The following is a 25,720-nucleotide window of genomic DNA, read 5'->3' on the forward strand; positions in this document are numbered from 1 at the left end:
AACTAAACAGAACTAGTATCCTACTGTTCTCAGGCTTCAAGCCCCGTCTGCTCTGGATGAGCACTGCAGGTTTTCCCAGCCACAGCCTAGTCTATGTAGTATCTTTGCTGCTGCTCCAATATTAAGATTACCTGACATTTTCCTCTAGCAAAAATATTTAAAAAATAAAGGGTAGTTTTTACCAAAGCCTCTTTTTTTTTTTTCCTTAAAGATATATAGCTTCTCTTAGGACAGATCACTGATCAAAACGTTATATTCTGGAGTCTCAGTAAACATTTTACAAAGCATTTCTTCCATTCTCTCAGTCTTCCATTGCTCTACACTCCCACATTCCTACCAAATTTCTCTAACTCCACAATCTTGGGAGGCAAGGGGTTTGGGGAAATTACACGTCCTTTCAGCCAGAAAACTGAAAAACAAAGCATCCTAAGAGTTGACCTACAGGGCCTACTTTTGGTCCTTTCTCTTGAAGGCACGGAACTGAAATTAACATCTAATAACCTGTCCTGCAGGTCTAAGCCTGGGAGCAGAATCACTTCACTTTAGGAGTGCAGAATGAAGAGGAGGGGGTTCTAATGGTGGGTGCATTTTTAAGCTTCCATATTTAATTCTTGCTCTTTATAAAGCCTCTTTAAGTGGTATTTTGTAATTTCTACCTCAAGACCTTTTAATCTTCTTAATAGCTGGGTAACTTCACTTATGTTAAATGTTTAGAAGAAACACTCAAAGTTTTAAACTTTTCTACACTTTAAGGAAAAGTAGGAGAACTCTTTTGGCCTGACTTCTCCTAAAACCAAAATATAAAGACATTGTGTGAGAAATACTTACAATGTCTAAAAATAGATCAACACTTCCTCTAACAAAACAGTATTTCTCTACACATAAGAGTTCAATTTTTGAAGTTCAATCATTAGCTTAGTGGCAGAATAGAACCTGTTTAAACAGATGCTGAATTACACTTTTTTATTTTAGCACATAAATAAAACAGTTATAAATAACTATTCAAACAACAAACCAAAAACTTCCCCTCCATCTCTTACTGCTTTCCAGGGATCTGAATGATGCCCTGCCCCAAGAACTGTACAACACAATGGCCCCTGCTCAGCCCCGACTCCTCTACACATGGTCGTGCATGCAACGGTCTTAACTATCCAACAGGCTGGCTGGCTGAATTCTAATGTCCAGACATAACACAATTTACTCAATAAATACAAGCACAGTATCTGCTATATACCAGGTACCAATTCTATGGGGCTTACATTCTAGTTATGAACATTATAGCTAAAAGACCCAAGGATTTCAAAATGCTGCCTCAAGTTTAAATCTATCCCATAAGGAAGCTGTCTATAAAATAAAATTCTGAAACAGTACTGTATGACATCATTAACTCTGGATGTTTCCTTTCTAGGACAGTAATTTACAGTGTAGTCACATCTAGACAGTGGCCTTAGAAAAACATTTCTAATCGATACAGAAGGAAAACAAATATGGCCAGTTTTCATTTTGTGGGTCAAAATTTCTGAAACAACTTATCTTAATATCCTGGAAGGAAAAGGTGAGAATGCTTGTTGTAAACTTTAAAGTAGACGGACTCTTCCAGACTCACTCATAATAGGCTTCAATTACAGCCTTATTTTAGTCATATCTGGGTGTACTGATCACAGCAAAACCGACTTTCAATGCAGATAAGACTTTCTACACACACACGAGGCCCTGGGATTACTGCATAGCGATTTAGTGTCTCATTCCTTAGCTACTTTAAACTGTAAGCTCCCAAAGGGTACACACACCAGTCTTCTGCTTCATCCCTGGGCACACAGGAGGAGGTATATTATAAGTGACAGATGAATAAATGGACATAATTAATGCAGCTCATCATCCACTTGGTACCAAAAACTACGAGAGAAAAAGACACATTTGCTGAATCTGATGCTTTTAACCACCTAATACAAACTATTAAGTTCTCTGAATTCTTAGCATTTTCTTTTTCAACTATTTCAGACTACAACATATCCTCCTGTGAAACTTCTTGCCATTCCACATCATGATTTGGCTCTAGTAATGGCATTTAACTTTATACGAGTAAAGTAATAAAACAGTTAACAGCATAGGTTTTGGAGTCAGAGAGACTGGGACATGATGTAGGGGCTGTCACTTATTAGCTGGGTGGTTTTGCCAAAAACTGCTTGTTTTCTGATCTGCAGCAGCTAGCTATCTTCCAAGGCTGTGTACAGTTTAAGGGAGATAACGTGCTAATGCTTATTATTAGCACAGTGCCCACACATAGTAAGTGCTCAATAAATGGTAGTTTTGTTAAATTAGGTTTCCCAAACAGACTCCCTCTTGATGTAAATATTTGAATTATAAGATTTTTACATGCCCCCACACCACCTAACAGTGCTTTGTAGAGCAGAGACTGAGGAGATATTTGCTTAATAAGGGAAAGCAAATATCTTCCTTTGTCTTAATTTTTAATTAGATCTTAATTTTTCTCGTTGGCATGGTGAAAAATCTTTATTCAGGCCATTCTGCTAATTAATACATAGAATCTAATAATGTTTCCAAACATAACCAAAAGCCATAGTTATTATCCAATTTGTCCGGGGTCTGTGACATGCCAAATCATTCAAATAAGGGGACCAACATGTAGGAAAAGAATCCAGCGACGATGTCGTATCACACTTGATAATGCCTCTCTTTCAGGAACTCAGACAACTGACCTCCCTCTCCCCGGCTTCGGTAGGGCCCCACTTCTTCCTATAGCCTAGTACAAAGAGGCAAATGGGAAATGCAGCTTCTCACCAAACTCATTTATGGTCATTTTTGTTTAGCTATGCAGCTTAGCACAGGGTGAGCAAACTTTTTCTGCAAAGGGCCAGATGGTAAATATTTTAGGCTTTGTGGGCCATATGACTGTGCAAACAACTACTCAACCTGCCACTGTAGTGCAAAACAGCCATAGGCAGCGTATAGCAAATCAACATGGCTGTATTCTAAGAAAACTTTATAGACTTTTTGTCAATCATAGTCCATGGACACAAATTTGAATTTGATTTACTTTTCACATGTCAGGAAATATTATTCTATTATTCTTCTTACAGTTCTCCCCCTCCCCCAACCATTTAAAAATGCAAAAACCATTTTAGCTCACAGGCTACAGAATTATTATATAGGCAGTGAGTACCCAGAGGATATAGTTTGCTGACTCCTGTGCTAGCATTTTAATCATAGGAAAGAGCATAGCAATGATCCTGGTTCTTTATTACAAACTCAATCTTCTCAATGCCTACTATTCCACAAACATTATATCACCCCGAACATTTCATTCCTACCCAGATAGAATATTCTTGAAAATCCAACTAAGTCACTAATTTTAGCTCTACAGATCTAATACAGACCATATTTTAGCCCATTTCCTGGTTTATAAGACATCTGTCTTGATTATTAAACAACTAACAAAACAACCAATATGTACTTCCTATTTTAAAAAAACAACAAGAATTGTAATTCAATGATGTAAGCAACTACGATATCGCAGTGTAACACTCAATTTTATCTCTCCCTTTAATCAAATTCTGAAACAAAAATTCATTACTTGATTTTATAAATACCTCTATTCTGTATATAGCATTATCACTCCCAGGTTTGCTTCTTTCAGTAAGCTGAAGGCCAAGGGTCTCAATACTGTGGGCAAGTGGCAAAACCTGGTCCTGTCATGGTGAACTCTTTAAAAATACTTACCATCATGAATCAATGCTGCAGAGTTCATTTAAAATTCTTTGGTAGATTAGCTTTCAGACGACAACTAACAATTTAACCACAGATTAAGTCAAGGAATTCTGAATGAATTTGTTGTTATTTGGTAGCAGAACCAAGTCCTGAAGGGTGCTACTTCTGTGGTACCATCGAAAACCTTCAAAAAATATTCCAGGCAATTGTTTCAACACGTAGGCTAAGGCTTAGAAATAATTCTTCGCATCTGCCTGATATCATGGCAGAGACAAACACAGAATTTTGACAGTGTACCTTTTAAATAACCATTTAGAATTATTGAACTTTGCAAAATATTTAAATATATAACTTCATGGTACAATTACACCATTACACAGAAGACCAACTAGTAATAAAATCATGCTATAATAAATGATAAAAATGTTCAAAGTGAGGTATTTATCAAGTTTCTGAGAGAGCAGAAAGACATTAAGAAAAACTGACCTAAATTTACAAATACATTTTAAAATCGTATAACTTCAAAAATATAGGAAATTTACGTTTGTCCAAAATTTGAACACATGTATTTGGGATACAATTTCATATGAATGATGACTCTGGAGAAATGACATCTGTGGTAACCACTGACAGTAATATTAGATAACCAAAGTTAGACAGAATTTGGCCTCCTCGCTTTTCTCAAGACAACTACTACCTATGATTTTAACCAACATATTGACTTATATTGTAAGTTCTAATTAACTCTAAGAAAAGCAAAATTATATTTTGTGCCTCAGAGGGCATGCTACAACAACAAAAAGTTTTGAAAATGAGTATTTTAAATACATTTTAAAGTATAATTATGAGAGTAAGAAGACATCTTGTCACTAAATATAGATAAACTAAAGAAAGAGCCTATGCTTCTGAAATATAAGTATTCTTTTGACTAGAATGAATAACTAATAGTCTTGGAAATTTATAGCATAAGATCACTGCCTTCACTCTAAACCTCTTTTATTTATACCCCAACATTGTTTGGCTTTTCTCCTAATGCACTTAAAAATATATATCTATTTTGAATCTTCCAATGAAGCCTTTTAAGATATTCTAATAAATGCTTCCATTTATTGAGCACCTACAGGCACCATGATAAATATTTTAAATACATTATCTCATCCTCACAATGTCCCTGAAAATATAACTTTCTTTGCCAGGAAAAAGAGGGTAGAAGAAAAATTCTCATTCTTCTTTCAAATTTTTTTTCTGCCTATACCACTCAAAAAAAATTGTTCAGTAAAAAAAAAATTGTTCAATTTAAAAAGAAAAAACATCCTACCCTTGGCTACCTTCTTCACATATGTTATGTAAAAACCACTGTGACTAGATGGCATTTTTCCCCCAATGGAACAAAAAGTTAAGATTTAATGCTTTAAATTCTTGAAGATATAAAATAAAAGGCACTTAGAAAACATTAAAAATGACAAAAATATTAAATTAGTAATTTCCAAATTGATTCAAAGATAGCTCCACTGATACTACTATGTTCATTTTAACTGGTTTCAAATAATTCTTTGAGCCCCTCGCAAATTCTTACTGGCTATTCCTTTTTTCTGACGTACTGAGGTTTTATTATAAATGCTGAGTATTAAGGCTGTGTCTTTATTGCTCTTTATCTCATCTTACTATTTACCTCTTCCCTCCACCCTCTTGACAATGTTCATACAATGTAGGCAGTACAGTCTATGTAGAACTGAATTAAATTACTGGCCTTTATTAATTATGATTTTCATAAAAATCTGAGATTCATTAGTTGGGAATATAATATTTTATACAGGTATATATCACTTTACAGAATAGTTGATTCCGGAGACTTGGGCTAATTTCTATAAACCAAATCATACTTTTATCCTCAGGGGAAAAAAACTGGTCCAGATTCACACTGGTGAATCCTATACATTTTTAAAAATCACACATTTAGAAAGGAAAAAAATGAAGAAATAATTTCAAAGTTAAACAAGTACCATACCACAAAATATGTTCTCTTTGTTCTATATCAGTGAGTAGAAGACACGTCCTTGGGACTGTCTGCCTCTTGAAAATGGGAAACTTCCTGCATTTTCTCTGTGCTAAGTATAGTGAAACTTCTTGCCTATATGATCAGATACATAGAGTTCCTCTATTTTAAATCTCCTCTCTTCACATACCTGCAGAATTGCTAATAAAGTTATGAAAGTTCTTAATGCAGAGAGGTCCATATGTAACATGATTAACGGTGCTTAACAACACAATTTTGTGATATGATTCATTTATCCATTTGTCCATGCATTTTTTTCATTCACCCATTCATTCTTCAAATATTTATTAAATGCCAACTATGCATCCAATAGTACTGTAGATGCTGGGAATACAGTGAGGAACAAAACATTAAAAAAATCCCTGCCCTCATGGAGCTTACATTCTAGTTCTTCAAAAGGGATATCCAGCTAAAACATAAGTACTCGAAGTCCAAGAGGAAAGCTTTTTGAAAGGCTCCATTAGTCAGGTATCTCAAAGGAGCGAAGACTACAATAAGTACTACACTTAACATTTGTAATGTGTTTTATTTTTTAACATCCTGTTCAATTTATTAATTTCCTTACATTTTAACTTATATTTAATACTTCTAATTTTCCTCCATTTACATTTTCTAACTATTTCTAATAAATTCTACAAGTGCCTTGAAGATAGTAAAAGAAAGACAATCTTTTTAAATTTCCAACCTAACTGATGATCAACAGGTGGCAAGAAAGTGATGGTCTCTATAAAAGCAACTCTTTGCTATAAAACAATCGGCTGCACAACTACAGGGTTGTTTGCCACTGCTGCCCCTGCACGACTTAACCGGCTGACTGGGGTTTTGACTGGGATGCCACTACTTGAAATAATTTGTTGGTTATCTTAACTTCTTTCTTTTTTACTGTCCCATTAACTGAATGTATGCTTCCTAGTCAGCTTTAATATCCTGGTAAAGGCTATCATCAGAAACTAGGCTGTCCCTATGGCAGAGATGACAGCTAGTTTTTAACCTGGCATTGCCATCACTTCAGTTACTGCTAATGTGCTCCAGACCCTTCTTTCATTGAGCTCTCAATTCCTACCTCTGCCCTTGCTTTCCCTAACCAAAATCCTTGAATTATTCTAAGTTTAATATGGCCAGGCCACATCTGTTGTCAAGCTGAGTGGTCCTTCATCTTTTCTTGGGCTTCTTCTCCCTCTTCATGTCACAGCCAATGGTAATGTTTTCCACTCACCGCAGGGCTCTTTCTACCCTCTTTCACTGACAGGACACCACAGGAAATCAGGTAATTTGTAGGTCACAGAGTGTTATGTCACAAAGTGATAAAGGATGCCAAGCTAGGAATTAGGATACCAACTTTATCTGCACAAAAGGATACAGAAAGATCCAGGTATATTAAAGGAAATGTCACTCTGTGTATGATTTCTGCATTTTCATTTCTATATTTATCTCTCTGTATTCATGTAACAATATTTATTGAGTGCTTATTAGGTTCCAGGGACCGTTATATAGTTGGTTTCTTTTAATGGGAACACATCAACACTGCCTCAAAGCAGGAGTGATAAATCTCTGACCTACAGGTCATATTCAGTTTTCAGCTTAATTTTGTGTGGCCCAGAGAGAAGGTATCAAGAAATGAAATCACAGCAGACCTTCAGACGTCTTTAGAAGCAACAGGATAGACAGACACATAATTCTAGGAGGAGAAAAGGCCTGTTTCTTTCTCCTTCACTGCTGTGTATACCCCTCACTGTCTCCATCTCTTTGCTTTAGTTTTCTCTTCTTTATCCTGCCTCATTTCCTTAACTGGTCAGAATAGGGCAATGGGATATATGTTATTTCCTGCATTTATTGAATTACATTCCCATTTTCAATTTAAAAGGCAGGCCATCTGAACATTTCATATTTTTATCCTGAAACAAACAAAAAGCCTTTTTGTTGCTTCTGTTTGGTGGGGGCTTGGGTAGAGGGGGTGGGAGTTGGGTGGAAATAGGTCTATAGTCCTTGAAATATCTGATCAGAGATTCTCCACTCATTAACTCAGTAAACTGAAATTCCATCTCAGCAAGTATAAAAACTGCATTAAAAAATAAAACAATAATAACATTGTACTTCAAGAATCTAAACCAGAAAAAAAAAGAAAGAAAGAAATACAATCAAAGTTCATAAGGCATAAGTGTAAAAGGTAAATAAATATTTCATGGAGAAAGTAAATAAAAATCTACCCAAATAATTATTTCAACAAAAAAATAGAATGGAAATAAATGCATTCAAAGGAAGAGTTATCATTTATCATCATTTATACACTGAAAATAAGAATTCTCCACTCCTAAGAATCATTTTCATGCAAATTTTATCACAAAATTACTTTATATTTTCCATTTTACAATTTCTCTCTTCAGTAGTTGCTATGAACTGTAAATTATTCACTTAATTTCCCAGAAATTAAATATCTTCCTAAAAACCCTATATAATCCCCATTACATAAGAATATCACAGTATCTTTTCTTCAGCACACACAAAAAAACTATAAATTATAACTTATTCTTTATTTGTTATACTTCTACAGAAATTATCAGGATTTAGCCTTATCAGGAAATTATACATATTATAAATACAAGTTTTAATAGACTACTTGATCATCAGACTGTTACGCTGCAAGTATTTCTAGAACACGATATCACAAATTAAAGTCATTAATTCCAAAACAATAGTTTATTAACAAAAAATTACAAAGAAGTACAAATGGACATCCTATTTCCCCCCATTATGGTCCACCTATCTATCTCCCTTTCAGTCCATGGCAAGCCTTCTTGAGCTAAAAGAATGGGTAAAATACTTCTCTTTCCAATGGGCCCTAATAACCATCCCCAAACAAATTATTACGTATTTAAGTTATACAGTCCATGTCAAGTTTTTAAAAATGTTTTATCTACATGAGTTGCCATAAAAGCCTCTTCCCTTGCAATACACCATGTACCTGAACTGAATGGGACATCAACGTCAGCATCTATAACTCATGTTCAGACATTGGGAATATCATAGCACTAGTACGTGTGCCTTGAAGTAACAGTTTACAAATGAAAGCTCAATGGTGTCAAAAAAGATTTCCATAGATATTCACTAAAACAATTCAAGTCAAAAACATCTTGTTAACTGAACTAAATTGAGGTACGTGGAAAACATTCAGCGTAGTTGTGTTTTCTGCACTGATTTTAAAACAAAGCTACTTACATACCTAATCTTACTGCTATCAATTTCAATTTTCTTCTAGAATGGTTCCATTTATTTCAATAAACCTGCAGTTAATTCCATACTTCTCTCTCTACAAGCCCAAAGTACTTCTCCAAATCATATTAAAATTCTAATACTTTGTGCTTTCTCTCACAGGGCTCCTTAAAATACCAATATAGGATGGGGAGATTTAGTAAATTGCCATGTTCAGTAAATAATACACAATTTGCTCTTTCTGCTATGGCTCACCAAGACAGAACATGAATTAATTTACTGATGTTCCTAAAAGCCTTGCATATAATTTATTAGATTATACATATTTTTGAGTGGTAAGCTCCAGCCTTTTGGTTTGTGGAGGAAGCCAAATCAGAGCTTACCACTATACCTTACTCCCTGCTTAGAACTATTCTCAGACAGAACATGAGCTCAGTGTCAGACTAGGCTGTAGTAACATAAGGTGCTATACCAGTGATACATATTTTGGAGCTGGAAAATTCAGATGACCACTCACTAAACATAAAATCATTATTCCACAAAGATTTTATTCACATCAATCTTGCACAGTAGCAAAAAAAAAATCAAAACATAACTAAGCCACATATCAAAGAACAATATACAATAGAGATTTGAATTTCTCAATGGCATTGGAAAGTATTTCCATAAATAACATTTACAATTCTAGTGTTAGGTCTTTCAAGGTGTCTGAAGCTTCACAGTGCTAGAATTGATTTTTATCAGAACACATGCAAAAAATGTGCAACATAATAATCCATATTAATGACACAAAAAAGCACGCCAGTTATTTGTCATTCCAGCACGGCCATGCCACTCTATGTTCTAAAAACAAACAAACGACCCCCAAATCCGGGTCCCATTCATTCTTCAATTATGCCTTTAGTCACTCTGTTTTATTATAGTCAAACAGTCACTGTTAGTGCTCTTCACCACGACTTTCAGGTTGATGTCACTCCCTGCCTGCTGGCTGTCAGGACTGGGGGACGCCCCTCTCCCAGACTCACCTTCTTCCGGATGTCTTCATCGTTTGCTCCGAGAGAGGCATAGAGCTTGAATGCAGCCTGGCGAAGTTCGTGAGCATGCTTTAAGTCATGATCAAGCTATGGGAGGGGAAAAAAAGGTAAGTTCCAACTCATCCCATGATTAAATTTTCAAAAAAACTAATCGAGTAGAGTTGCTGTGTGTTTGTGTCAATGTGTTCTTGAATTCCTGCAGTCTGCTTCTGTCTAAAAGTGAACACCACAACATCTGACACCGGTATATGAAAAACTTTTGCGAACCTTTGAGCCCTAAAAATTCAGTGTTTCGAGATGGTAGCTTTAGCGGCACCGATGCTTGCTTGTCCCAGCTCTCTGAAATGGTCTCCCCCAAATCAAGGCACACTCGGGCCTTTCGAGCCCTAGGATATAGCTGATAACTAGAGTGCTACTGCAACAATATTTAGAAAGTTTTCCAAACATTAAGGTTAGTGCTAGCCGAATTTCAGCATTTAAAAAGCTTTTAGAAACAGGGAAATTTTTGTGAAAATCCTTAATAAACAAGAGATAATGGTAATCATTATTATCTATTATGGCTATCGAAGAATTATGTTCAGAGGGGGCTTTTTTTGGGATAAATTCATTAAAATTACTTACTGGTAAACAATTAATGCTATCTTTCCATAGCATTAACTGGCTTTCTCAGTTAACAACTCTTCCATATACCTAATTTATCACCAAACTACCATAAAAATAAAAGAGAAGCATGTTCCCAGGATACTTCTAGTGACTAAATACAAACCAGTAAATACACAAGGCATATCAGTAAAGTAAATAATTTTATAACTAAGAGATACAACTTACTCATCTAAATGATGACAACTTTTTCCAAATGAGTTGCCTTGGAAAGGTTTACCCTTATGCAAAGACATAGGTGTTGTTCAGAATACTATGACACCCTCTTTTGAGAATTCCTAAAGAGTTGAGTGGCATACTAGCAAGAAAACCCTGCCAATTATATATCTTCATCAACTAAGAGAGTTTTTAAGTTAAATGTCACTGGTGTGTGAAGATGGGGAAATCCAGCTGGGTAACATCATTTAGAGTAACAACAACAAAAATACCACAGTAAAAACACTGAAACTCAATTGGGGTGGTTCTGAAGGCAGTTCTTAAGAGAAGCTTCAAAAATACTGTGGTCAAAGCAGCACTGATGGATAATGGGAGGAAACTCCCAATACACAACACTCGTTTTCACGTGTAAGTTCTAAAGTATCTCTTCTTATGTCTTAACTACTTTCTAGTCACATCATATATTAGAATATTGACTTGGACTAATATATCATGAAAATCACACATTTATTAACATGTAAAAATTCCTCTCTTATGGGTCTAGTATCTATACCTGTGGGAAACCACTGGATAATCCATCATCAAAAACAAAGATGACAAAACAAACTAATATTCAAATCCAGGAGATAATTTTTAAAAATTATCATTCCAGTTTTACTGTGGTGGAAAAAAGTGGAAAAACCCTAACGTAAGGGATAATCTATATACTAGTTAAATGATTTGCACATGCATGGGCTAGAAGTTCTTATAACCATGTTTCCTCACTCTCATGTCCATCAAAGTGTCCTATTTGCCTTGATGGGACAGTCAACTAAGGATGCTCATGAGGCCACAGTTAGGACTTGCTCATTTATCTTTGGACTGTGAGGTACTATGTTAGTGTGAGTGAGTTGCCAGAGGGAAAACAGACAAGGCAGGTGGTTCAATATAACCCACCACTTCTACTGGAAAAATACTACTACTGAGGGAAGAGCAGGCACAGAACTTTAATACAGAAAGAGCAGTGTACATTAACACAAATATCAATGAAGATTATTTTAGGTCCTGTCTGAGTCAGAGGAAAGGTATACCCTTAATAGTTTTTTTCATTGTTAAATGCCAAATGAACAGATGCCTACCAGATGAAGTTTTCTAGAACTCGGGTATGGGACAGGTCAAGACAACAGTTCAAAAAATTTTACCATTGAGAATAGTGGCATCACAAAAATACAGTCACATTTGTGAAACAGAATTGGTTACTAAATAGAAGGCAATGCTCTCACTACCATGACCTCCTTAAATAAATTTTCTCTAATAGAGTATTTATCTCTCATGATTAGAGAAATGAATATGACAAACAGGTTGAGCAAAACAAAACCAAAAGGAATATCTATCTGTTCTAAGGAATTTCTATTTTGAGAAAAAGTTAGCACAATTTGGTCCCTGATGGTCTCAAGCTGGAGGTTAAATGGTGCTTTAGCTGTCAATAGCAGACACAAAGTGCAGTATGAAACTGCAGAAAGGAAAGAGAAGATGGCAAAAATTAGGGGAAAAGAGATAGCAAAAGAAAAAGACAGTGGTGGAGAGTAAAATAAGGCCACTCAGTCACTTGGAAGAAAAGATTACTCCTGATCTAAAGAATGAGAACATAGCAACAGAGATGATTCTGGGACCTTGAATAGGATTAGATGATGTTAATATAATGTCAATAACCAGCTTAGAGACCCCACTATTTTGAGGATAATTGGGAATTAGGGATGCAATTTTCTTCTTTTCTGATTACCTCCTTACAAAAAAACTTCTGACAATAAACATAAAATAAACTGGATTCATAAACACATAAAGCAACATCACCTATGTTACCAAAAGTAAAAGATTCCTTTATTTAAAAGGACTTTGAACTGTAATTATCAATTGGTTCAAAGTGGTGAACAGTAAGAAAATCAATCCCTCTTAAGCTGCTAAAAATGAAAAGAGAACATACCCTTTTAATATCAGTGATGGCACTCACTGAGCTGGGATACTTGAAATAATCAGCAAGCATGGCAATGAGGTGATCAGTAATGCTCGCGATTCTCTGCAGCTCAACATCTGGTTCAATCAGATAGGCGAGTGTCTCAGCTCCTTCAACTCTCTCCTCTAGTAATCTCTCTTTACTGCACATTCGAACCAAACAAGGCAATGTCTGTAAGGCAATGAAATTAATTATTTGCTTTTTGGTAAAGGCAAAAAGCATGATTGAGATCATATAGTTGAATCAACCCAATGGTTTTTACTGGGAGTCATGTGTGTGAACAAATGTTTCAATAAAGACTTTCAGAGGACAAAAGGTTTCTTTGAGGAATGCAAAAACAAACAAAATTCAGTGCATATTAATCACTTATGCTGGCACACTATAATCATACAATCAAAGCACATTAATACAAACTCTAATTAGGCTTTTTGTAATTTATAAGACTGAAGTTTATTATACAACCTTACAAAAGACATTTAAAAATCCCTACTAAATCATTTCTGATGTTTCTGCCCTGTCTATATATTAATTTAATATATTAATAAATATATACTAATATTAAAAGACACCCAAAAGTTTAATCAGGAATGACTTTGCCTTAGAAAAAGTATGCTATCTTTTCCTTAATGAGTGATATGGCTAGGATGACTTTTAATTTTTGTTTAGAGATTAATACCTACAGTTGCAAAAACAAAATACACCTTTAAAAATTCAGTCATCTTACCATTACTCAGATTCCACCAGTTCTATAATCCAAGTGAAATGCATCAATCACAGTTCCTAGGTTCTCCAAATAACTCCCTATAATGACTGTGAAATCTACTAATCCAATTTTACTTCTGAGCTCCTTCAAAAATCTTGGCACTGATCTTGGTAATTTATCCACATTAGGTTCTCAATAAAAATGTCCCATATATTTATATTTCTAAGGCTGACGAATTCACTTTAAAGGATAATGTGGAAATAGAAACTGAAATGTTAGACTTACAGGAAGCCTTCCTCAACTACCAGTCAACTATGGCGTGTTCTTTTCTAAGTTCTTATTATTGCTTTACCACAGAGTTTAGCACTTTACTGTTCAGTATTGATTTCCTATCAGGCTGTTTCAGACTTTAAAATACACCCCTAGGCTTCCAAGGAGAAAGCTTTATTCTTATTTTCCTTTGAACAGTTACCAACATTTATCAATACCATGAATTCATGGATTATTGAATTTAAAGCTCACAACTACTATATAAAGAAGATACCATTAACCTAGTTTGGCAATGAGAAAGAAAAGGAGGGGCAGAGCAGTTAAGTAAGGGCACAGAAGCCCTTAGTACTCTGTGCGGTGCTGTTTACTTAGGGCCCTCAGATTTCATTAAATGAATTGTCTTGCTTCACCAAAGACTAAAGGAAACATTAATCTTCTTAATGTTCTTTTACCCTTGGGTTCATTTTGAACACTGATAATGAGAGAGCTCATATTCATAAAATGACACACTATCTGAAGTCTGGGAGGGTTATTCCTCCAGCTTTGTTCTTTTTCTTCAGTATTGCTTTGGCAATTCTGGGTCTTTTGTGATCCCATAGAAATTTTAGGATTATTTGTTCTAGTTCTGTGAAAAATGTCCTGGGTAACTTGATAGGGATTGCATCAAATCTGTAGATAGCTCTGGGCAGTATGACCACTATAACAATATTAATTCTTTCAATCCAAGAGTATGGGATTTCTCTGCAATTCTTTAAATCATCTTTAATTTCCTTAATCAATGTTTTGTAGTTCTCCACATGTAAGTCTTTCACCTCCTTCATAAAACGACACACTATCATTTATAGTTGTTCTGTTCTTTATAACTAATGAGATGCTTAATGTATTTAATATATTGCTATTCTCACAATACCCTATGGAATTATTGCTTTCCAGTTAACTACAAGTCTGAAGCACCAAAAGGATAAGGGATGTGCCCAAGGCTACTAACCCAGTCAGTGGTGGAAGTGCTAAAACCAGAATCCAGTCCTTAAGACTTTTAGGGCTAGTCTTTTATCTGGGTTTTTCTGAATTCCAGTTGCATTTGACACATCACAATAATGAAGACTGCTTTCATGTGTTATTTACTTATTCTTTCTCATTATGCCTTTTGATTATCTGCCATGAAGGTGATAAAAGTCTTTGTTAGTGAACCGCTTGCCTACAAAATTGTTGCAAACTTAATGAAAATCAAGGACTAATGTATATTTTCATAACTTGAATTTTACATATTTTTACAATTTTTACATCCTCCTAATTACCATAAAAATGAAAAGGTTTGAAAAGGAAAGAATTATTTACTTTGACTTTAAAAACACATTTAAAACCAATTTTTTAAAACTACATCATCCCACTGAAAAGCATGCTGTTTTAATATTATTTCATGGTATGCACATATACCACAGTGATAAATGTGTAAAAAGAAACAGGAATATCAATATTTATATTCAACACGTGTATGACTGGGTAATTTCCACATTTTTAGAAAGAATCAGCTCACCTTTAGTACAATACAGTTGTCATCTGTCCGAATTGCTCCAGCTCTACACATGTAAGTTAAACTGGAATAAGATGGCAGAGAGTAAGTTTTTGCTTGTGTTTTAAAGCTTTAAACAAAACAAAACAAAACAAAACAACTCTGCTTGTCTTTAACATTTTATGGGGGAAAAGAAGACAACGCTCACATAAGGGAGGTTTAGCCACTCCCTTATCTGAGGTTCTGTTAATTTAACAGTCAAAGAAAACTATCTGATACATGCAGACAGTAAGCCAGATATTTTTTTTAAATACCTACAAAATTGTTTCAAAAATACATGGCTGAATGAATAAGTAAACGTTAAAGCAGTGAGTAAGTAAATGTGCTGGGCACATTGGAGTTCTTTATAGACTTTTCTCTGTACTTTTTTATGTTTGAAATTTTCCACAATAAAAAGGAAAAAAATTAAAAATAATATATAAAGTTAACAAAATATCTAAGTTCAAATGAAGTTAAGTTGGAATATTCTAACTCCAATAACAGCAGAAGTATCGCAGAAGAAGGATTTAACTTACAACACTTACAGCTATCACTAAGATAAGTATTCAGAGGTTACTAGCAGTGGCTTTCAGAATTAGCCACTGATTTGGTTCTCCTGAAAAGCAATTTACTTTCACAATTATATCTAGCTTTGAATAAGAATAAGATTGCTTGTGCGGAGAGCCCTTCGTCCTGGGACATGGGGTGTGGCCGGAAAGGCGGCCGCCCCCTTGCCCGTCACGCACCACATGCTCAGTTTGTGGGGAATCTGGTGCTAAACCATTCCTAGACGACCTGCTTCCAGGTCGGGGTTTCTAACGTAGCAGAGCAGCTCCCTCGCTGCAATCTATTGAAAGTCAGCCCTCAACACAAGGGTTTGTAAAAGAAGAGAAAAAAGAAAAAAAGATAATAGCAAAAAAAAAGATGGGGGGGGAGAATAAAATTGCTTTGTACTCCATAAGCAGGTACTGAACATTAAGCAATTACAAAACTTAAATTAATGAGAATTTCCTTTTTCAAAGATTCCTTCAGACAAAAAGCAGACAAACAAAAAATACACATAATATTTAAAAAAAAAAAGCAAACAATCATGATGCATGAGTGATTCACTGACAATTCCTCATTCTGGTCAAAATATTAGAAAGCCACAACTTCTTACATGGTGAAACTAAACCATTCATTTAGCACAGAACCTTACATAACAGGTGCCAAACCTATCTGGAAATGTAGTGACAATTATAGAATTAATATGTATTGAATGCTTACGTGAGCCAGGAACTGTGCCAATAAGAACATTACATAACTTTCTTATAAACAGTCACGTCTGTATAAGCAATCTTTGTTTTTATAAAGATAAGGAAGTCACATTCTCTGAAATCATGACTTGGTTATCAACTTCCACTAATTCTCACTATTTCTATATCTTTATATTTTCCTGGCATAATACTTAGCATAATATATGTTGGTTAAATCTGATTTAATTCTGTATTATTTCAACTGAAATACAAAGAGAAGGGAATGTTACGAAGCAATTTTCTGTAGTCTTAGATGTTACAAGAGAGTCCTTCTGCACAGTACTAGTAGTAAACTGAGTACAAAACTCACATCCATTTAAGAAAAGGTGACATAATCCCATGACGTTCAAATTTCAAAATCCCCAACAAGATGGGAATTGAAAGTGAGCTAATTAGGCTGTCCAAAATATTCTACGATATCGATAAAGCACTGTCTTTGGTCCCACATTGTCTTGACTTTTACCATTTTGCTGATGTGAGCTGCATCTCAATAGGCTTATCCCTCTGTAACATCTTCACAAAAATTTGTGGTAACAATTCTCCATCAACCAAAACTAGAAATCAAACAAACAACAAAGATTAAGGAATTCTTTAAATCTACAAAGTTCATAAATTAAATCATGTAGGTGCCACTGAAAGTTCCAGCCTACCATTTACCAGAGTCATCGATACCTGGGGATTTTCAAAAGCTAAAACTGAGAAGCATTTCAGTGCTTGCATTCGAACCTGTAAAAATAAGTGAACAAACAAAGCGTTTATTTTAGTTTTGCAAATAGAAATTTCAATGTCTCAGAATCTAAACTCTTCTGAAAAAATAACTATTTAAATCTGCTTAAAGTACTAAAGGAAGGACTCAAGGGAATAAAAATAAGACGCGTATGTCTGAAGAGTATAGTAAGTTAAAATTAATTATAAAAAGTTAAAATTAATTTTGAAGTAACAGAAAAGAAAAAACAGTGAAGTAGCAACTAAAACTGAACTAGATAAATTCCTAATCAAATTTAAAAGAACATTGTAAAAAATACAATGTTGGTGAGGCAAAGGAAATTTAATAACAATTAATTACCAATTGCCTTTCAAGTGGGACATTTCTTCTTCCCAAATTATAAACCAGAGAACTGAAGAGAAAAAAAAAAAAAAAAAAAGAGTACTCTCATAGTTGTGAATGGGATGGGGATGGGGGGTGGGGAAAGAAAACAAGAGAGGAAAGAAAGTTACAATAAAAATTTGAAAGGGACTAATTTAACTTCTGAAATACCTATGAGCTGTGCTACTGTTCCTCAAAACTAGGTGACTGGTCTGGGATGATACCAAAGGCCCAATCTCTTGACCACATACAACATATTTTGTAGTTTGCAGGAGCTCCTATGAGAGCTGTTATTTTTCATTCTGTTCAGTTTTCACCAGATGAGCTAACCGTCGCTTCCAAGCCTGAGTCTATATATGATGTTCCTATGTGGAGCCTGAGATCAGCAGCACAGGTGGCTGAGGTGTGAAGAAGCCCTGTCCCTCACTTGGGCAGTGCTCTGCAGCACGAGCACCTGTCAACGGGCGGAACCTGCAATATGTTAATGAGACTGTGACAATGGAGTAAACCTTGGCAAGAGTAATGTTACCAAAACCTTTTCCCTTTCACTGTTATTTGTCATTGTAGATAAAGAAGTCTAGTGTGGAAAAGAAAAGAAAGAAATGGAGGAAGAACTGGGGGAATTAATGAAGCTAGAGGATGGAGAAGAGGGGCAGTAAATTGCCACCCCAGCAACTGTTTCCTGATATGCAAGTGCTGGCTGGTCTCAGCCTCCATGTGGTACAGAGTAGAGGAAGCAGCTCTCAGTATACATTTCCTTCCCTTGCTTCTGGCTAGTTTCAAGCTGGTACCATTCCCTATTCCCATCCTTGTGAGATCTTCACCAAGACCTAACTCTGGATGTCTGAGGTAGGGAAAATATACATATTAGCAGGCCATACCTGCAATAAAGCTAAGGACCAAAAGATCAGTACAAACGGACAGAGGACAAAAATGATTGCTTCTCTGCTCTACAGGAAATTTCTGGCACACTTAGTTCTAATGTGACACAATAAAGACAATGTCCCAATATTTGCTACAACTGTCCAATTGGACAATAATGAAATGACTAAGTTTTAACCTATGTCTGACAGTATATCATGATACTGCTTACCTATATATAAAAGATGGTAAAGAAATTTAATTAACAAGTCTGAAAACCCTTGACTTTTTAAACTCAAAATACAAAAGAGAACACATTTTAAATGTTGATGTATGTGTGGGTACATGGTATAAGTTTGAGTCACTGTGGCTAAATAAAGGTTTGAAATAGGAAATCCAAAGCCTTTCCTGATACAGCAAGCCATTGCTCCTATATACTTCAAGGCACGAAGCTTTGGCACTGACACCTTACCAGAAGAGACTAATGATCCAGGTAAAAATCAATAGCAACTTATACCACAACCATATTCTGGGAAAAAAAAAAAATTGAAAGGCCAGGGTTTTTCTTTTTTTTAAAAGAGCATTTCATTGATATAACAGTGCCCCATAATACTTACTGACATACTACTCTTGATCACAATGTATCTATCAAAGAAGCAATAAAATATGTGGGCCTCTTTCTAGAGCAAGACTCTAGAAACCAAAAATAAAGTATAAAAATGGCCATAATTTTTAACATCTTACTTTATAAGATACTGAGGTTAGTAGGTGAGCAATATTCTGAACTGCACCATGGTTAAATAAAACTGTTTGATGATCTGGACCCTGTAAGAAAAGAGAATATAATAGTACATTAAGAAGAGTAATGATTCATTCCAATAAAACATTTACTTAAATGTAGAAAACCATATTCACTACACTGTAGAATTCTGTTACCCTTCTCTTGTGTAAATCCATCCCCCCAAAGCAGACAGACACTGTTCTTAGTCCTGCAAAGGGCAGCCACGTCTTACCTCTCATCCCAGTTCTACGGAAGTGCTGCCTCCTTACTTCCTCAAAACAATAAGGGGGCACAGAAGCGTTCCCAGCATAGGCCCTTTGCAATTCTTAAAGAAGCACACCATCACAGCAACAGAGGCACTCCGAACTCTGCATTTAACGTGCACACCCTTACCCAATGCCCACAGGAGACAGTACAGTCATTCCTACAACTTAAGACTCATGACCTAGTCAGGGGACCCCAACAACCAATTAACTGCTAGAGGAACTAGACCAGAACCTAAACTGTCTGAACATATCCGGGAGGTTTGAGTAGTGAGAAACACAACACTCTATAACTGAGAGATAAACATGTTTTAGTTCTCCATCTCTCTCATTTCTCTTCTTAAAATTATCACTTCTTAGAGTAAGAAGGTGAAGTAATAGGAAAATTCAGGTATTTTATTTTTCATCAACTCTTGTTTTCTACTAATCAATTTACTAAAGATCTTCAGTGGCACAAGCTAAAGATTAATGCCAGGCTTCAAATTTGCCATTACTTATTCATTTCTTTTATGTCCACTCATCCACTCAAAGTCAATTAAAGCCAAGGCAAGGATGGTACTTCATGCTTATCATTATCTAGAAGAGAAAAATGTACTGCTGAATGGTAGGCTACCTGTCTGGGTTCACCAGAAGAAATCAGGTCCTACTCCAGAAAAACAGCTCTCAAACCAGCTTCTCGAACTCACTATTTAGTCAAGTTACAACTATCTTGCAGATACTCATTCCTTCTTAAACCAAAATATCCATCGTTTGACGTAGGGATATTAGGATTCATACTTCTGAATGTTAAAACAGCCATATTCTATTTTATAAGTAACAATCCCCTAAACATCTTACACACTATTAAAAGGGTTCTTCAAAAAAATTCGGCAATTTCTCTCTTACTTTTCTTTACATTTTAAAAATTTAGCATAGTTGTTTTCAAATTGAAGTCTATAAATTTTCTAACTTCTAATTTCTTATTTTTAATCACTATATAATATTCCAGTTTACTCAAACCCCAATTACATATTTTAGATAGTTTCTAATATCTCACAATTATAAACAACATTTTGCTGAACATTATTAACAACATGCATCTGGGCAGATCCTTTGAGTATGAGGACAAATTTCCAGAAAACAATTGCTTGATGTATTTATCACTACATATCCGTCCAGTATAGTGCAAACTTGCTTTTATAATGACTGAAAAAACTGACGTTCTCAGGGCACAGGTTTGAACTGTGCTGTCTTCCTACCTCATCCTCATCCATGCATCTGCAATTATAATTATAGGTATTACTTACTGGGGTACTTGCTATGTGCTGGATATTGCTCTAAATGCTTTACTTGAATTGTCTCATTTGAAACATAGGAGTTTCTGGCTTATTCATTATAAGGATAGTGGTGGAGAATGTAATGGAGGAGCTAAGGAAAAGAAAGGTCTCCTAAGAATCTGACTCATTTTTTTCTTACCTATTAATAAGCAGGTAACTAGAATAAATTAGGAAGATGAGCCCCAATTAGCCTTGGCCAAGGTTCTTTTTTTGCCTTTCTTATAAATTTTAACATCCTAATTTAAATACTGGTAATGTTTAGCAGAATAGCTGAATAGAGAGGTGGCTGCCTCCACCCCTGTACCTCACTCTTCTTCCACCTCTGTATTCAGCCAATCCCTTCTCCTGCCTTGAGGTGACCTAATACTAACAGATTAATTTATATTCTTCAAGACAGTTTATATGTATACAAATACATAAGTATATTCTTTCCCCCTGTTTTAACACAAATGGTAGAATAATACTATACATATAATACTATATACAAATACTATATACATACTATAGAATACACATTATATATGAGTATACATATGTGTGTGTGTGTGTGTGTATGGCTCTAAACCTTTTATTTCCTTTATAATACAACTCAGTGATCATTCATATCAGTACATAAAGAGGTTTCTCATTTCTTTTTTGGCCTTAATCCATTGTATGAATGTCCCATGCTTTAACTAGTACCCTACAGTCAGACACTAGATTGTTTTCAGTCTTGGAGCTATGTTTGTAAGTGATGGTGAAGCACAATGCAATTCTTTGTACATAACAGTTCCCCACCGCTTACAAGATATCGGACTTTTTTCTCCCTCACGTTCTTTGCCCAAAGATAGCAGCAAATGTTTGTTACAAAAGAAGCTCTTCTTCCTCTCTGTGGTTGTACATAGGATTGTGTAAAACTAACTGCAAGGAAAAATCTAGTGGCTAAACCAACTAAAGAGGAGGAACAACTGTTCCACTCTTAACAAGTCTCCTTTAGTCTCTCCAAATCGACCTGCATGAACCTGGGGTAGTGAAGCAGCGTGCACAGGGTGGGAAGCATAGAAGCCTTCATGATCTGAAACTCCAAAAGACAGGTCTTAGAAATTCGAGTAACTGCTTAAAAAGTGGCAACAATTTAGACGTTAGATTTCCAATTAATATTATTACTAGCCTTTTATTGATCCTTAGTAAATCAGGGAGAGAATTTCAAAAATATAATTATGATTAGCTTATAACACAAATGCTTTAGTAATCTTTTTCTGTCTCCCCTTCCCAAAGTATGCAAATTTATTTAATATTGATACCAGTATATGCAAGTTTGTAAATGAGTCTTAAAATGCTGTTATTAATTTTATTTTGGGCCTATATGTAAACTAATCAATACGAAAATAAAAGGTTTTAATAATTAAATACAGAGATCATCAGTCTGTTGTTTTTAAAAATCCATGTTGTTGGTGTATCAATAGGGAAATTAATATTGCATTTTAGGCTATTACTATCATCTCTGGGTTTAAAAACGCTCTAATGTTTCCTGAGATCTATTGTATCTCAGAACACTTAAACTGGATCATTTAATTACAGTGGCAAATGCTAATTATCAGGCTAAAGGAAAGCAGAGTTCAGGTGACTTTCTCTGATAACATCTTTGTTCTGTTAGTGGCATCTTTGTTCTGTTAGAGGGTGCCTGTAAATTCTTGTTCAGCATAAGTTGCTCTCCAGCAAAAGAACCAGTGATTTAATAGTATTCTTTCATCTATGATTTCAGCTAAAACAGCATTGAGAAGCTTCAGATGAGTAAGCCTAAAAATGTCGGGAAATTTCTGATGCGAAATTCTAAAAACTATATGGGTAACTTCAGAAATGGGATTATTCAAATGTCTGATAATTTAACACAATAATTTGACATGTAGTAGTTAAGCCTCCAGGTCCAATTTTTACTGCCTTTTGGGATTGCTGTGATCATGAATAGTAGATGCTGTGCTCTCAAGCACTCGGGTACAGATGCTATAAGATTTTTAATGAGGCACAGAGCTCTGGAGTATCCTTTTCCACCTATCTGCCAGGGCTGGCTATAAGACATCACTTAATGTTGGAAAATTCTAGACTCTTATTACTTCAACTCATTTTTAATAAATGAATTGCAATGAAATTGTTCTTTTCTCAAAGATTTTCTTTACCCTCCTCAAAAGGTTAAGAAATTGACACCCCTGGTCCTGTGCGTTGGCTTCCACATTGTCAAAGCAATCCAGGGAGAGAAACTGCAAAGACTTTCGACAAAAATCTTAAATTCTGGATGTCTTAAATAGAGTGACAATCAGCTAGGATTTGGAAGGGGGTTTAAAGGTTTAAGATATAATCTATAGATACTTCTGAAACCAAGTGATTTAATTTATATTTGGGAAACTGTTCTAAAATAGCATAAATCTGTGATCTTCCTAGTTTAGTATGCAGTTGTTCACTTTTCATTCTTTCCTATAGTTCCCCAAACACCTCACTTTATATTTGTAATTATAAATGACAGGTATGTGATTTCAGGTCCTGAAAAATGTATAATCAGAAGATAAACAATCATTTGGTTAAAAGTTAGCAAATCATGGCTATCAAAAGAGTACACTCAATATATAAACTGTGAAGCAAAATAAGTAGCACTGCAGAGCATTCTTCAGTTTAGGTTCAGGCACTTTTAATAACCGAAATTTCTCTTATTTCTCCTTATATGAGATCACTTAAAACAATTTCCAACAGTGTGCAACCTGAGGGTGTAGGGGAAGTCATGACCACACATGGCTGGTCGGAGTGTAAAACTATATAACCTCTACTAAGGCATGTGGTAAAATTACAAATGCTCACACTCTTTGACTCAGCAATTCTGTTTTTTATAAAATGTCTTACATACAACATATTGACTACAGCACTTTTTTGAAATAAGACTGGAAACAAGCTAAATGTCTGACAACAGAAGACTGGTTAAATAAATTATTATACATCTATACAATAAAATACTGTATGCCTGTTTACAAAAAGAATGAGGAAGCTCCTTATGTACTGATATGGAATATCTTTCAAGAGGTTAAGTGGGGGGAGGCGGGTATAGCTCAGTGGTAAAGTGCATGCCTAGCATGCACAAGGTCCTGGGTTCAATCCTCAGTACCTCCACTTAAAAAAAAAAAAAAGGTTAAGTGAAAACTGCAAGATGCAAAACAGTATGGATGGTAATGCTACCATTTGTGTCCAAAAAAGGGGGGGGGGGATATATACATTAGGTCTGCTTATATATGTATAGATTAGCTCTAGGAGGATGCACAAAGGAGGTAATCTCCTGAGGGCACGTAAGATTTTATACTACAGAGAACATTCATTCTGGTTCTTACTTTACAGCAGTGGGAGAAGATCTGACAGATGTACTCCTGGGTGTAGCGGGACCTGCTAAGCAGCGCCATGAGGTGCGGTATCACCGTAGCATCCTGAAGTCAAAGGGAAGAAGAGCATAGCAACAAGGAACTTAGACATGGGGAGCACCTCTAATAAGTATTTTCCATGAGCTAGTAAGCCTCTTATCCTAATGACAGTAAATTAAATCTCTTCAAGGAACACAGCAACACAAAAGCAACACGGACATCAGAACTATTAGGAAAAGGACAAGGAAAGGGGTTTCAATTTTATCCTTGACAACAAAATACAAAAATATGAAATTCTCAATTTCTCTCCCATAAACAGCCTACATCCCCACAATAAAACAAAATAATTTCAGTAAGACCTGACATAAATCTATTCTGAGACCAAAATGTGACATAATTAATAAGATATATAATACATAATTTCTAAGGAAGAATTACTGTATTAAGATAAAACTTGATAATTTTGATTTGAGATGTTATGATAAGTATCAGTAACAGATTAACATTCATAATAACCATAGTTAGCTAGTTTCAGTCTTCACAAAACAACTTATAAAATAGCAACTTCTCACTTAATAGCCCACTCTCTGCCTACTACTGACACTTAGCAACATACATGATGATACACAAGAAGAGAGAAGAATCTACCCAGCCTGCTGCAGGGCTCTCCAAAAATGTCCTTTTTCTTAGAGTACAGAAAGAATTAAACGTTGAAAGGATATCTGGCTTGAACCACAGACAGAATAGGAGACAGCTCAAGCCCCCTGGTCAATGCTGTCACAGATCCTATAGCGATGCCTCTCAGGTATGAATGTGTATGTAAATTCTCAGGGGATTTTCTTTATGTACAGCTTCTGATTCCGTAGGTTTGGAGTAGGACCTAAGATCCTGCATTCTAACTAGCTCCCAAATGATGGCTGATGCTGGTCCACAGACCACACTTTGACAAAAGACAACAGAGGGCAAGGAAAGAAAGTTAAAAGAATACCACTGTTGGGATAAACAAGATTTGGGGTTTTCCTTAGAAAGAAAAGAAAGCCCAGGATACATAAAAGCTAAGTCAGAAAACAGAAGGCTGTTGATTGCCTACAAGTAGAATCTTTTCCCCTTGCTTGTTAGTGTAACTCTGTTATCATAAGTAGTTTAAAAACAAAATGAAAACCTCAGAAAACTTCAAAGAAAGTCAGCTACCAAATGCATAAAAGAAGAGACGAGAATGTAAAGTACACATCTATTTTACAGATGGGGAGGAGCAGGGATGACAACAGTGGTTCCACTGACAGAAGAAAGGGAAGTAGGTTGCAGCTAAGAGAGAAGAGGCAATTGAGAGGAAGATAAAAAAGCCTCTATCAGGCTCCTAAAACTACTTTTACCTCC

The 25,720-nt window shown here is 35.4% G+C and overlaps 1 protein-coding gene across 3 annotated transcripts in view; it reads right to left on the bottom strand.

The window, feature by feature from the left end:
• Positions 1-25,720, bottom strand: part of ARMC8 (armadillo repeat containing 8) — a 96,991-nt gene that overhangs the window by 35,039 nt on the left and 36,232 nt on the right. For all 3 annotated transcript variants that reach the window (XM_032487779.1, XM_032487782.1, XM_032487771.1), the window contains 7 exons: positions 24,317-24,409; positions 19,351-19,431; positions 17,309-17,384; positions 17,122-17,212; positions 15,349-15,409; positions 12,809-13,009; positions 10,021-10,116 (listed from right to left, as the gene is read on the bottom strand). In XM_032487779.1, coding sequence (XP_032343670.1) covers positions 10,021-10,116; positions 12,809-13,009; positions 15,349-15,409; positions 17,122-17,212; positions 17,309-17,384; positions 19,351-19,431; positions 24,317-24,409 — 699 coding nt within the window. The remainder of the gene's footprint in view (positions 1-10,020; positions 10,117-12,808; positions 13,010-15,348; positions 15,410-17,121; positions 17,213-17,308; positions 17,385-19,350; positions 19,432-24,316; positions 24,410-25,720) is intronic.

The sequence above is a fragment of the Camelus ferus genome, chromosome 1 (genome assembly GCF_009834535.1).
Source record: "Camelus ferus isolate YT-003-E chromosome 1, BCGSAC_Cfer_1.0, whole genome shotgun sequence".
Taxonomy (NCBI): domain Eukaryota; kingdom Metazoa; phylum Chordata; class Mammalia; order Artiodactyla; family Camelidae; genus Camelus; species Camelus ferus.